This window comes from Dreissena polymorpha, chromosome 4 (genome assembly GCF_020536995.1).
Source record: "Dreissena polymorpha isolate Duluth1 chromosome 4, UMN_Dpol_1.0, whole genome shotgun sequence".
Lineage (NCBI taxonomy): Eukaryota > Metazoa > Mollusca > Bivalvia > Myida > Dreissenidae > Dreissena > Dreissena polymorpha.
The window spans coordinates 78,290,537-78,303,863 of NC_068358.1; the positions used below are offsets into that span (position 1 = coordinate 78,290,537).

The 13,327-nt window shown below is 41.9% G+C and overlaps 2 protein-coding genes across 2 annotated transcripts; both read left to right on the plus strand.

The window, feature by feature from the left end:
• Positions 1 to 540: 540 nt before the first annotated feature.
• LOC127878527 (uncharacterized) lies at positions 541 to 1,545 on the plus strand. Its single transcript, XM_052425059.1, has one exon. The coding sequence runs from the start codon at positions 541 to 543 to the stop codon at positions 1,543 to 1,545; it is 1,005 nt and encodes a 334-aa protein (XP_052281019.1).
• An 8,088-nt stretch (positions 1,546 to 9,633) lies between these two features.
• Positions 9,634 to 11,703, plus strand: LOC127878101 (iduronate 2-sulfatase-like). Its single transcript, XM_052424520.1, has one exon. It carries the CDS (start codon positions 9,859 to 9,861, stop codon positions 11,347 to 11,349), a length of 1,491 nt encoding a protein of 496 aa, XP_052280480.1. The 5' UTR covers positions 9,634 to 9,858; the 3' UTR covers positions 11,350 to 11,703.
• Positions 11,704 to 13,327: the final 1,624 nt, after the last annotated feature.

The window sequence follows — 13,327 nt, forward strand, 5'->3', positions numbered from 1 at the left end:
TTAAATCTATGTTACCAGACCACATCTAGAGTTGAAAGTTTGACTATTGCTATCAGGAACACATTTTTTATGGGTTAATTTTTTTTTACAATATATTTTAAGAAGTGTTCGTTGTTTTTAAGTATGTATAAGGCTTTGACAAATGTCCAGTGGCCAAGTGAATTAAGCTCTGAAGTTTTAACCTAACACCTTATTGCTTAGTTTATTTTTATTTGCGCTTGGAGGAAATAACAATCAAAGCGCACACGGTGCTAGAAGTCTATTGACAAGATACAGAAAAGTTTTTGCTAAAGTAAATGTTAAAGGAACAATATGAAGCTTATAGACCAAACAGGACTTCCAGGCAAGTTTAAGGCATGGCTTTACCAACATGGGTTACTACCTAGGCTTATGTGGCCCCTTATGCTGTACGAGATAGCTACAACCACTGTAGAAGGATTCGAGAGAGTGATCAACCGGCATCTCCGGAGATGGCTTGGTGTCCCTCCTAGTTTCACTAGCATTGGACTGTATGGCAGAACCAACCAACTTCAACTCACAATGACCTCACTAGTTGAAGAGTTCAAGGGTGCCAAAGGAAGACTGGTGGTAACCCTCAAAGAATCATCAGATGACATGATATGGAAGGCAGGCATCGAGACACGCACAGGGCGAAAGTGGTCAGCAAGCCAGGCAGTCGCCCAGGCAGAAAGCAGGCTACGACACAAATACATCGTAGGCACCACAGCTATAGGAAGACATGGCCTGGGCAGTACAAAACCACAACGCTGGAGCACTGCCGGTAAGAAAGAAAGAAGCCAAATGGTCCAGCAGGAGATCAGGCTTTCAGAAGAGGAAGACAGGCGCGCCAGAGCAGTCGGGATGGGAGGACAGTGCGCATGGACACAATGGCAGACCACAGAAAGGCACCTGACATGGGTAGACATTTGGCACTACGAACCACTACGACTCAAATTCCTACTGAGATCCGTAAATAATCTGCTGCCATCTCCAGGCAATCTACACAGATGGGGGTTAGTGGAAGACCCAAAGTGTCAGCTGTGCGACAAACCACGAACCATGCAGCACACCCTCTCATCTTGCCAGACAGCGCTAACACAAGGCCGCTACAGATGGAGGCACGACACGGTCCTCAAGGAGCTAGCAGACATACTAGAGCGGGAGAGAAGGAAGACAAGACCTACCAACAAGAAGGCAGTACCAACAATCAAATTCGTCAAGGAAGGACAAACTGCCAAGAAGGCAATAACCGCAGCAACATCTATCCTTGATGAATCAGAGCGTTGGGAGATGAAGGTCGACCTAGGAAAACAGCTGGTATTCCCAGTCCATACCACACAGAAACCAGACATAGTTATATGGTCTCCCAAGGACAAGAAACTGGTGATGATAGAACTCACTGTACCCTGGGAGACTAGGTGTGATGAGGCCTACGAGCGGAAAATGGGAAAGTACACTGAGCTACAAGAACAGTGTAAAAGTCGTGGTTGGAGTGCCTGGCTGTTCCCCGTTGAAATGGGATGCAGAGGATTCCCAGCCCAATAAGTATGGAGAATGCTCAGCAACATTGGGATCAAGGGAGGTGACAGGAAGAGGGCTGTAGGCAGACTTGGACAAGCTGCAGAAAGAGCATCCAACCGGCTGTGGATGATGAGAGAGGAGAAGAGCTGGACGCTAAACCACTGACCCGTAGTGTTTGGCCAACACTACGGATCCACTGCCCGGAGAGTGTCCTGGGATTAAAGGATAGAAACACTTGATGATAGGCAGTTCCCAGCTGATGAGTCAGTGGTTTGTGCAGTAGTATCTGTATTCTTCACATCATATATCTGGGCAACCAGTGACTTCCAGGAAAGACTGGATGACGACTGAGAATAGAACATTGACACTGGAGAGACAGATGACACCAGGAACAGACTGGACCCGGGGCTTGACGGGGTAGCATCCCAGATTGCAGTCTTTGTGAGAAGACACCCACTATTAAGCTACTGACTCCGATACAGAAGAAAAACCCCAGAGTCTCCCGAGAGGGGGGAGGATGAGAGACTCGATCCGACGGATTCAACAACAACGACACGGCTAGTCCAATCGACATTGACCGGAACAAAGGCAGAGGTGAAGTGTAGATGTGGAAAGGTGTGCAAGAACCTTAGAGGCTTGCGTATTCATCAAGGGATAACGGCATGCGGGAGCACGGCAAGGCAGCGGAAACGCTCAGATTTTACATCTGGTGAGACGTTGGAGGATCCTAGTCAGGACTCAACGCACAGTACTGGGGACCTCTACGCAGCTGAGAAGCCACGCACCAACTCAGCAGATCCTGATATTGTCTCGCAAGTCAGCGACATCTTCGAAGAAGATGACCCTCTTCTAGAGCTTTTAGAAACTCCTGAAGACCTGAGGCCAAACACAGACGCACAGCACAACACCCGAAATAAAGCTTCCAATACTAATGCCACAGCTCAGAAGGTGAGAATTACATGGCCCAAGACAAGTGACAGGAACCTGTGGAAACAGTTCGATGAAGACCTCAACACCATCCTAGAAACAACACTCCAAGAGCCAGTAGAGAAGAAACTGAAGTCTCTTACCAACCTTGTCCACTCTATCGGCAAAGAACGATTTGGTGAGGTGAAACGGAAACTCACCAGAACCCCTGCACAGCCAAATAGAAGACAACGACAGATCGCAGAGATAAGGAAATAGCTGAAGTCACTGAGGAAATCCTACCAAAAAGCAAATATAGAGGAAAGACCCGGACTTCAGCAGCTTAGAGATGAACTCAGACAGAAACTGACCGATCTTCGTAAGGCAGAACAACTCCGAGACAAGCGGAAGAAGCGAGCCAAGAGGCGAGCTGCGTTCATAGCCAATCCATACAAGTTTTCCAAAGGACTCCTAGACAAATAGAAATCTGGGAAGCTTGAAAGCAGTATGGAGGAGATACAACAGCATCTAAAGGACACGCACTCCGATCCAGCGAGAGATAATCCATTAGGAAGCTGTCCAAGAATTGAACCAGTACCAGAACCCACAACTGCACTAAACATAAAAGAACCCACAATGAAGGAAGTATCTGATGTAGTGAAGAAAGCAAGAAGCGACTCCACACCAGGACCAAACGGTATACCCTATAAGGTATACAAGAAGTGCCCGATGCTACTACGAAGACTATGGACCCTACTTGAGGTGAAATGGAGGAAAGGAAAAGTCCCAGATTGTTGGCAACAGGCAGAGGGAATATTTACTCCAAAGGAAAAGGGCTCCAAACATGTGACCGAATTCCGAACCATTTCACTGTTGAATGTGGAGGGGAAAATATTCTTCGCTGTCCTGGCAAGACGAATGACCACGTTCCTGACAACCAATCAGTTCATTGACACATCAGTACAGAAAGGGGGGTCCGGGCTTCTCTGGCTGCATTGAACACTTCAGTGCCATCAGTCAGATCATCCGTGAAGCAAAGGTGAACGACAATGACCTCACAGTCGTCTGGTTAGACCTTGCCAACGCCTATGGCTCCATACCACACAAGCTTATTGAAGAAGCAATGAAGCACTATCATATCCCAGAGCATACACAGGGGATTATAAATGGCTACTTTGATGGCATACAGCTTCGATTCTCAATCGGTGACCAGACAACGCCATGGCAGAGGTTAGAGAAGGGGATAGTAACTGGCTGCACCATCTCAGTGGTACTATTCGTGATGGGCATGAACTTGATCATCAATGCCGCGAAGAGGGAAACCAGAGGACCAAAAAACAGTGTCAGGTTTACACCTCCCATCCAGCAGGGGGTTCATGGATGACCTGACCATTACTACCACCACACATGTACAGGCCGCTAGGTACTAACAGCCCTAGAGGACATGGTCACATGGGCACGAATGAAGTTCAAACCCAAGAAGTCAAGGAGCCTGATCATCAAGAAAGGAAAGGTCACCAAAAGATTCACTCTACAGGTGCAAGGGGAAGACATTCCATCCATTATTGACAGTCCAGTCAAGTGCCTCGGCAAGTGGTACGACGCCAGCCTGAAGGACACTAACAACATCACTAGAGTCAATAACCAGCTCCTAGATGGCCTGAAGCTTATAGACCAGACAGGACTTCCAGGCAAGTTTAAGGCATGGCTCTACCAACATGGGTTACTACCTAGGCTTATGTGTCCCCTTATGCTGTACGAGATAGCTACAACCATTGTAGAAGGATTCGAGAGAGTGATCAACCGGCTTCTCTGGAGATGTCTTGGTGTCCCTCCTAGTTTCACCAGCATTGGACTGTATGGCAGAACCAACCAACGGTATATACACGGACCTTAGTAGAATGTTGATTTTAGGTTTACTGCCCTGACTCAGATGTCTTGAAAATATTAAAATTCGACCCTGTACACACAACCAACACGCCCACGATCAATCGTTATTTATCGTAGCACAAGACGTTAGGCACAACCAACACGCCCACGATCAATCGTTATCTATCTATGTAGCAGCAATTTTGATGGACCTGTCCAAAGCATTTGACTGCCTCCCTCATGATTTGCTGTTACTAAAGCTTGAAGCCTATGGTGTCACAGGAAGTGCCCTTGAACTTATTGACAGCTATCTTTCAAACAGAAAACAATGTGTAAAGTTAAATGATATTAAAAGCTCATTTCAAAACGTTTATAAGGGCGTTCCACAGGGATCTATTCTGGGGCCCGTCCTTTTTAATATCTTTATTAATGACATTTTTCACTTTGTTCAAAATAGCAATCTCTACAATTACGCAGATGACAATACCCTCTCTTTCTCTGACAAAAATTTGGATACAGTTAAACAAACATTAGAAAATGATAGCATGACATTAATTCAATGGTTCTCGGATAACAAAATGGAAGCAAATCCTGATAAATTTCAAGCAATATCACTTGGTAAGAAAACACACGATTCTAATATTTCTTTTACTTTGGATGGCTCTGAAATTAAATGTGACGACGAAGTCAAACTTTTGGGTGTCACCATAGACTTCAGGCTTAACTTTGATACTCATATTTCCAATATTTGTAGAAAAGCATCAAGACAATTAAATGTGTTAAAAAGACTAGGGAACAAACTATGTAAATTAGGGAAGATAAACATATATTACTCATTTATTATGTCAAATTTTAATTATTGTCCGTTAACATGGCATTTCTGTGGCAAAGTCAACACTAAAAAAATTGAAAAAATACAAGAGCGTGCACTTCGTTTTATCTACTCGGATTATACCTCTACCTATTGTGAACTATTATCCAAATCTAAATTACCATCGTTGAATGTACGTCGCTTAAGATCTATAGCTTTAGAATCTTTCAAAATAATACATAGAGACACACCTTCATACTTACATGACCTGTTAACTGTTAAACAGACTTCATATTATTTCAGGTACTCCAATACTGCTGTTATACCTAAGGTAAGGACCACAAGATACGGCATCAGCTCTTTCCGCTTCAGCGCGGCCAGGCTTTGGGATTCTCTACCGCAAAACTTCAGAGACCAATCGACCTACAATTGCTTCCGAAGTCTGGTCAGCGCATGGAGTGGAGAGAGTTGCGCTTGTTCTTGCTGTTCCGCAGCTTCATAGCCTTATTTATTTACTAAATTTAGTTGTAGTTTTGTTTGCATTTAGTTTTATTTGTACTGCTTTTATTTATTTTTGCTTGCATTTCCCTTGTTTTCTTCTGTTTGCTTTGTTTGTATGTGTAGTAATCATCCCTTTCCAGTCTCTATAACCCTAAGAGCGTGAGTACTTTTGTTTTTGCCTAATTTGTGTGCATGTATTTGCTGCTTTTTATGTCTTAACTATGAAATATATTCTAATTTGTGTTATGCACTTGTGAGGAAGTTGCTGATCAGTTCTTTCCAAATCTGATTTGGGGGATATATGTTTTTTAGAATTGTCTTATTTGTCGCACTTTTGTGCTTATTTTCCTATTCAGTTTCTTATTTATTTTGTTTTATTGCAGTTTTTAGACCTAGGTCAAGATCAGCAACTTCAACACAAATTTTAATTTAATGTATTATTTCTGCCAATTGTATTTGTGATGTTTGTAGTCTGCCAGTTATTTAAATTTTGCCTCTGCATGAATATATTTGTTTTAAATACCTCATGTCTTAAAAGTCTATAGGATTGATTATGTATCATTTAATGCTGATGTTTGTTTAAAATATGCATGTTATTTATTGCTATTATTGTAAACGTCGGTTACTAGCTATTCATAGCTAATGTTTCTTTGTTACACATGTACCGACTTAAAATAAAATTTGATTTGATTTGATTTGATTTGATCGTAGCACAAGACGTTACGCACAACCAACACGCCCACGATCAACCGTTATCTATCGTAGCACAAGACGTTACGCACAACCAACACGCCCACGATAAATCGTTATCTATCGTAGCACAAGACGTTACGCACAACCAACACGCCCACGATCAATCGTTATCTATCGTAGCACAAGACGTGACGGGACATGTGTAACATGCGGTTTGACCTTACAACACTCTCACGAAAAACTTCATTGTTTGTCTATGATTAACCACCCTGTACAACCGTCAACCATCAATTTACGTGTAAACCTGGTAGTGGGGTATCATATAGTATCGCTCATTGGCCGGGTCATTGTCGACCTGAAATGGCTTGAAGTCGTCCGGGGGTGACTAGAAGCCAATTCATGTAACCCTGGGGTGAGTTCAAGCCGATTCTTGTCATCCGGTCGGCTTGAAGTCACCCCAGGGTGAAATGAATCGGCTTGAAGTCATCCTAGGGTGACAAGAATCGGCTTCTAGTCATCCCCGGGTGACTTGTGGGCCATTTCAGGTCGACAATGACCCAGTGAGCTATAGTATCATAATTACTTGGCGAAACTTTGTGAAACTGATGTTTATAGGCTACATAATCCAAACATTGACTTTGATTTCATACTTTCGTACTAAAACAACCGTAGAGAGTCCCGAGAAATAATCTGATGATTGTGGCAACGTGCTTACTAATTCAACACGCAGGTAAATATTTTTCAATCGAACTGATTTCTTTGGAAAAGGAAGAAATTCACGTGTCACCTGCCTAGCGTATACTTGACGCTTGCGAAATACGCCAAAATGTTTCATATGACTCACCTACGATCGAATACAATCTGGACATTTTTTTTTTATTTAACATGATTAACACGTCAACGATCAATAGTGGTCAAACGTAGATTAAGAGTGACACGGGCTCTACAGTTGATCACCTTTACTCGCGATTCCTATCCTACAGACCTATATGCTGCTTGCCTAGCAAAGATTTTCCTCCATGGAACCATCAGAACATGTCCCGTACGAGACTCGATCCTTCGATCTTTAACGGACACGGAGAATACTGAAACACTGCCGAAGTCAACAGCATCGTGTTCACGGCCAGTACACACTGGCTAGATCAAATGAGTAGTGTTTTGAGAAAACTGGGCATAATGCATGTGCGTTAAGTGTCGTCCCAGATTAGCCTGTGCAGTCCGCACAGGCTAATCAGGGACGACACTTTACGCTTTTAGGACATTTTTCTTAGCAAAAATCCAATTTATATGGAAAGTGACGTCCCTGATTTGCCTGTGCGGACTGCACAGGCTAATCTGGGACGACACTTTACGCACATGCATTACGCCCAGTTTTCTCAGAACACGACTCAATTAAAGATGAATGATAATGGAGCCTACGCTACTTGCCAAAGCAAAATTCAGGTCTAGAAATAAGTAAAACATAAGAACAAATGTTAAATGTCGGTCTGTTTTTTGCGAATGAATTAAGAGGTGTTTTTAACATCTTTTAAACGTCTATTCTTTGACAAATGTTTGATTACATTAAACCACATTTCATTTATACCTGTTAAAATATTTTTATACTAAACAGCGTTGTCTGATTTTTACAATAGTTTCCGTGCTCGCAACTCTACAAAATGTTATACAGATTTTCCGTTGTCAGTCCGCCCACCCCTTCCTATCGTGGGGAAATTGTTTCGAGTGTATTTATTATAAAAGTAGTGCTGAAAGATGAATGAAAATTAACAAACACGTCTATAATACGTCAAGCGAATTTTAGCTTCCGCATATAATTGGTTTAGCGAAAAAGACATTGTTTAACTTGAAAAATAAATCAACAAATTATATGTTTTTAACTTCCGTCTCTTGCAACTGAAAACTGATTGCTGTTTAATTGATGATCGAAACGTTACAATAATCATCTTGTAAACTCGTGTACCTCCGTATTTTTTGTATTGTTAGAAAATGGTGAAGTTATGGCCCCTTTTCCATAAGAAATGACCTTTTTATACATTGTGTAGATCGTAACTAAAAATAAGAGAGTTGGAAAATTTAATCAGCATGCGAACTGTGCAACTTTATTTGTTCAGATTGTATTCGATGGTTCTTTTAATCCAAAAATAACATATTTACACTTATATTGCACGCTAATCAAAATTATTACACACATATTAACCAAAAGTTTGGAATAATTGTACTGTCGATAAGTTCATATTAACATCTTAACTCTGTGATTTTTATCTTCTGTCATGAATTATGTGTACAATTATTCATGTTTATTGCTCTTGGCCAAACAAACCCGCTATTAAATTGTAAAGTCATGATTTTGACCGAAAAAGAAATCATTGTACGGGTGACTGAACTGCCTCACACGACTCCCCGGATCTACGCTGATCCACGGCCTGTCGACACGCAGTTTTACTCAACAGTGACGGATGCAGGGGCTTAGCCACTAGGTCAATTAAGCCGATGCAGTTTTCATTTACCTAATACAAAACCTCAACTTATCCATGAACGTTTCTGTAGCCTATGAGAGGTCACTTTAAAACCAATTCAGTGTATTTATATATCCAATTGATTTATATACATGTAATTATGTTTCCTTCCAAATAGCAACAAACATTATCTTTATATAATGTTATTACTGTTGTAGCGCAAAATTCCGCCACTGTCTTTAATCAGATAGCTAATCAAGAAGTCAACATTAAGTAAAATATGCTCTATCACGTTTCAAGATTGATTTTTTTACAACCACACCATTTAAACAATCTAGAATAATATGACCGTACGTATAAACAAATGTGTTTCGTCTGGAAATACATACACTAGTACATGTGTATCGAAGTTTCTTTTGAAAAATGATAACATACAAAACCCATGCAGTTTGAACCTTTTCAAAAAGGGTGGTGGGTTTAGTCAGTTTTATTTATGACGTTTAGTCCTTTAATACTTGTATTAATTTTTACTTAACAAAATCGTCGCAATTTTTCCAAAATATGTACAAATGTATAAATCATTTTGAAACTTGTTTTAAGTTAATATTTATGCCGATCGGTTATTTTTTTTTATATCGTTAAAATACCGTCCAAATATTCCAGATTACTTGAATCAGTATAATTCAATTCAAAAAATGATTTTCAAATCAACATTTGAGCCAAGTTGTCCCTCTCGTTCTACAATAGCATGGCTACGACACTGGGATGCGTCGAACTATTCGATTGTTTTTCAATTATTTTCTTGTAAAGATTTACGGGTCATGTAGTGGTCATGTAGATAAATGCGACTTTTAGTTTAAAGTGGCTGTCAGTTGGGTTATAACTATCAACGCCACTAAAAATACATAAGTGTGATGCGGTTTATTTTGCATGTGTTTAAACTTTATAGACATTAAACGCCTCTTTAAATGAATAACATATGCCTCGGTCATGGACCACTGTCTTGCTATAGATCAGAATGTTTTCAAAAGCCCGGGGCTATATTCTCATCATATATATATCATGAAATTTATCTGGACGAAATATCAGTTGTTTTGAAAAATGGCATCTTTACGTCTGCTGATTTTTGCGTGTGTAACTATTTTTCTGGACAGCTGCAATTCCTCTAAAAATGTGTTGTTTATAATATCGGATGACCTGCGACCTGAACTTGGCTGCTACTACGAAGCCGGAAGTCAGATCCACCCGGGTATTGACACCCCGAACATAAACAGCCTCGCCAGCAAGAGTCTTCTGCTGAAACGCGCGTACGTTCAACAAGCCGTATGCGGACCGAGTCGGACATCCCTTCTGACCGGACGTCGACCCTCGACAACGCGCGTGTACGACCTGGAAACATACTGGAGGGACGCGGCGGGGGACTTCACCACCTTACCTCAGTATTTCAAGGAGAACGGATACACGACGGTGGGCATGGGCAAAATATTCCATCCAGGAAGCGCTTCTGGGTTTGACGATCCAATCTCGTGGACAGAAGACTACTACGAAGCGGAAGTCAAATTCGAAAGCAAGAAGAAGAGCTGGGACAGCATTTCGGATAGAAAAATAAGTAATACTGGGAAGCTTCTTCAAGACCAAAATATCACCGAGCATGCGCTGAGTTTGTTGGAAGAGTACGCGAGTTCCAACACCAATTTCTTCATGGCCGTTGGATTCCACAAGCCACATTTACCGTTTGTTAGTCCAGAATGGGCATATGGCCCGTACCCAGAAGATGAAATTCTCGATGTTTCAAATCCGTTTGCTCCCTCGAACATGCCGGAAATCGCGTGGTTTAAGTACGGGGATGTGAGAGGTTACAGTGACATAGCTTTATATGGAGCGACCGGCGATATCAACACCACACTACCAGACGAAGCGACACGTGACCTTAGGCGCGCCTACTACAGCGCGGTGTCCTACATCGACGACCTTGTGGGACAGCTGGTAGACAAGACTGTTGAACTCGGTATTGACCAAGACACTGTCATAGTCTTCTTAGGAGACCACGGCTTCGCGTTGGGCGAGCACGGGCTATGGAGCAAAAACACGAACTTTGAAGTCGCCACGCATGCGCCCTTGTTGATTCATGTTCCCGGTCAGACAGACGCTGGCATTGTCTCCGAGAGCTTGGTGGAGTTTGTCGACGTTTTTCCGACGGTGGTTGAAGCGGCCGGACTCGCGACCGTTGAACGCTGCGAGGATGGAAGTTCGGAATCCACCCCTCTGTGTCACGAGGGGACCAGCCTCATGCCTCTGGTGAGTGCCCCGGATACCAAGCTTAAGCTGAGCGCCTTCTCCCAGTATCCTCGCCAAACGGATATCATGGGGTACTCTATTCGCACGGACCAGTTTCGGTACACAGAGTGGGTCCAGTTCGACTACACGACGAACACACCCGATTGGACCGTGAACTCGGGTACCGAGCTTTATGACCACGACATTGACCCGGAAGAGAACTACAACGTTCACGGGGACTCGAGCTATGCGGAGGCTGAAGAAATTCTCCAAACGATTCTTCATAACGGCTGGCGAGATTCCATTATTCTATAATTTGTGGCGCAGAGAATAAAGGGATTTACATTTGATGCATTTTGGTTTCATTTCGTGCATCATATATATTATGCATAATCTTTTGGCCAACTAGATGTAAGACGATAATTCTTCACACCTTTCCGATTGATTTCTTTAGATTTAATATCCACTACTTGTAGTACATAAAATTTACTATACATGTACGTATTTGAAGTGAGATAACTGAATTGTTGTACAATGTATTTTGCTTACAACTATGTTGTTTGTTTGTGTGTTTTTTTTACTGTAACGAGAATTTAATATGCGCCAATTGTATTCTTCGTATGTAGAAAAAAACACCAGCAATAATTAAGTAATAAATCAAAAAGCATTGTTAAGCCCTCATGTCTGTCACTTTGTACACCGATGTCTGTTGGTTTCCATACACTTGGATTCGTAGAGAGTAAAGTCGAGATATAGAAATAAGATTACTCGATAAACAAGCGTAATGAGTCTAACCAGTTCCAGTTATAATATGTGTTTGCATGATGTTTGCTAGTACAACAGAAAACATAATTTATAATGGCGTTGCATATTTTAACACCGCAAGTGAATGTGTGTTATTATGCAGCGTTAATACGAGATATCCTCGCTATATAACGGTTCTTCTGTTCGTGCACATCACTAATCGTGTTTCAATTTACTTTTCTTAATGTTCATATTTCTATTGTAATGGCATTTAGGACATATCGGCAAGAAAGTGATGTGCGTTTATTTCGTATTAACATTCGTTTGTTATCTCTTCTATAATGCTATGTTTACATCTGGCCACGATTACCACGATGTCCCCGATTCCAGAGCATCGTGGCGAATGTAACAGAGCGTGGAGTCGAATCGGGGTGATCGTGGGGGACCGTAACGGAACGTGGTTGAATCGGGGACATCGTGGGCACCGGGACAGATTTTAAATCAAACTTAAATTTACTACGATTGCCCCGATTCATTTTCTAATCGTGACAGAGCGTGGCCTTCGTAACAAAACGGCTTTGTCGTGGGAGATCTTAACAGGACGTAACGGAACGTGGTGGAGCGTGGAAGCCAATCGTGTTGATCGCAACAAAGCGTAACAGAACGTGATGCAAATCGTGGGCTCGATCGTAGCAACAAAACGTGCTGATTTCGTAAGGAAGCGTAACAGAACGTGGTGTATACCATTTAATCGTAGAGCTCCCCGATTTTTTAGCCTCTGGCTAATCGGGGAGATCGTGGCCAGATGAAAACTTAGCATAACTCGCTGCGAATTTTTGTAGCGGGAGCTGTAATTTTGTGACCCGCTAAGAAATTTCACATTGAGTAAAGTCGAGATATAGAGCGAATATTTTTACAATATTAATTGTTAAAATGCCGCTCACTTTCCAGCCATATCGGCAAGGAGATGATGAGCGTTTACAGTGGGCCAAACGGGATTTATCATTGCACTCCAAGAAGGAATATTAAACTGATATTTGGAAAGATTTACAATTTCTTTGTCGTACTCATTAGCTGGTATCACACATTTATATAACCGGGAATAGTGCTGAACTTTACCCATAGCGTGGGCTTTATTAAAATCGAGTAAATAATAGGATACTTACACGGATTCGAATTTTCTTAGCGGGGGAAATATTTACATTTTTTGTCATTGCGTGCTAGCCAAAATGACGTCAAGGACCACGTCGTATTGCCACATTGTAAAAGCTAATTACTTTCTTGCCGCTATGGCTGAAAAGTGAGCGACACTTTAACAATTAATAATTGTAATACAGAGTATCTAGCGGCGAAAGATACCGTCTCGGCATGATCGTGGACATCTTGTTTGTAAAGTTATTACACCCTCTGCTTTATTGCTGCGAAATTTCTTAGCGGGATCACAAAATTACAGCTCCCGCAGAAAAAATTCGTAGCGAAGTCTACACAACGAGCTTATATTAATACGAAATAAACGCTTATCACTTCTTCCTGACATGGCTGGAAAATA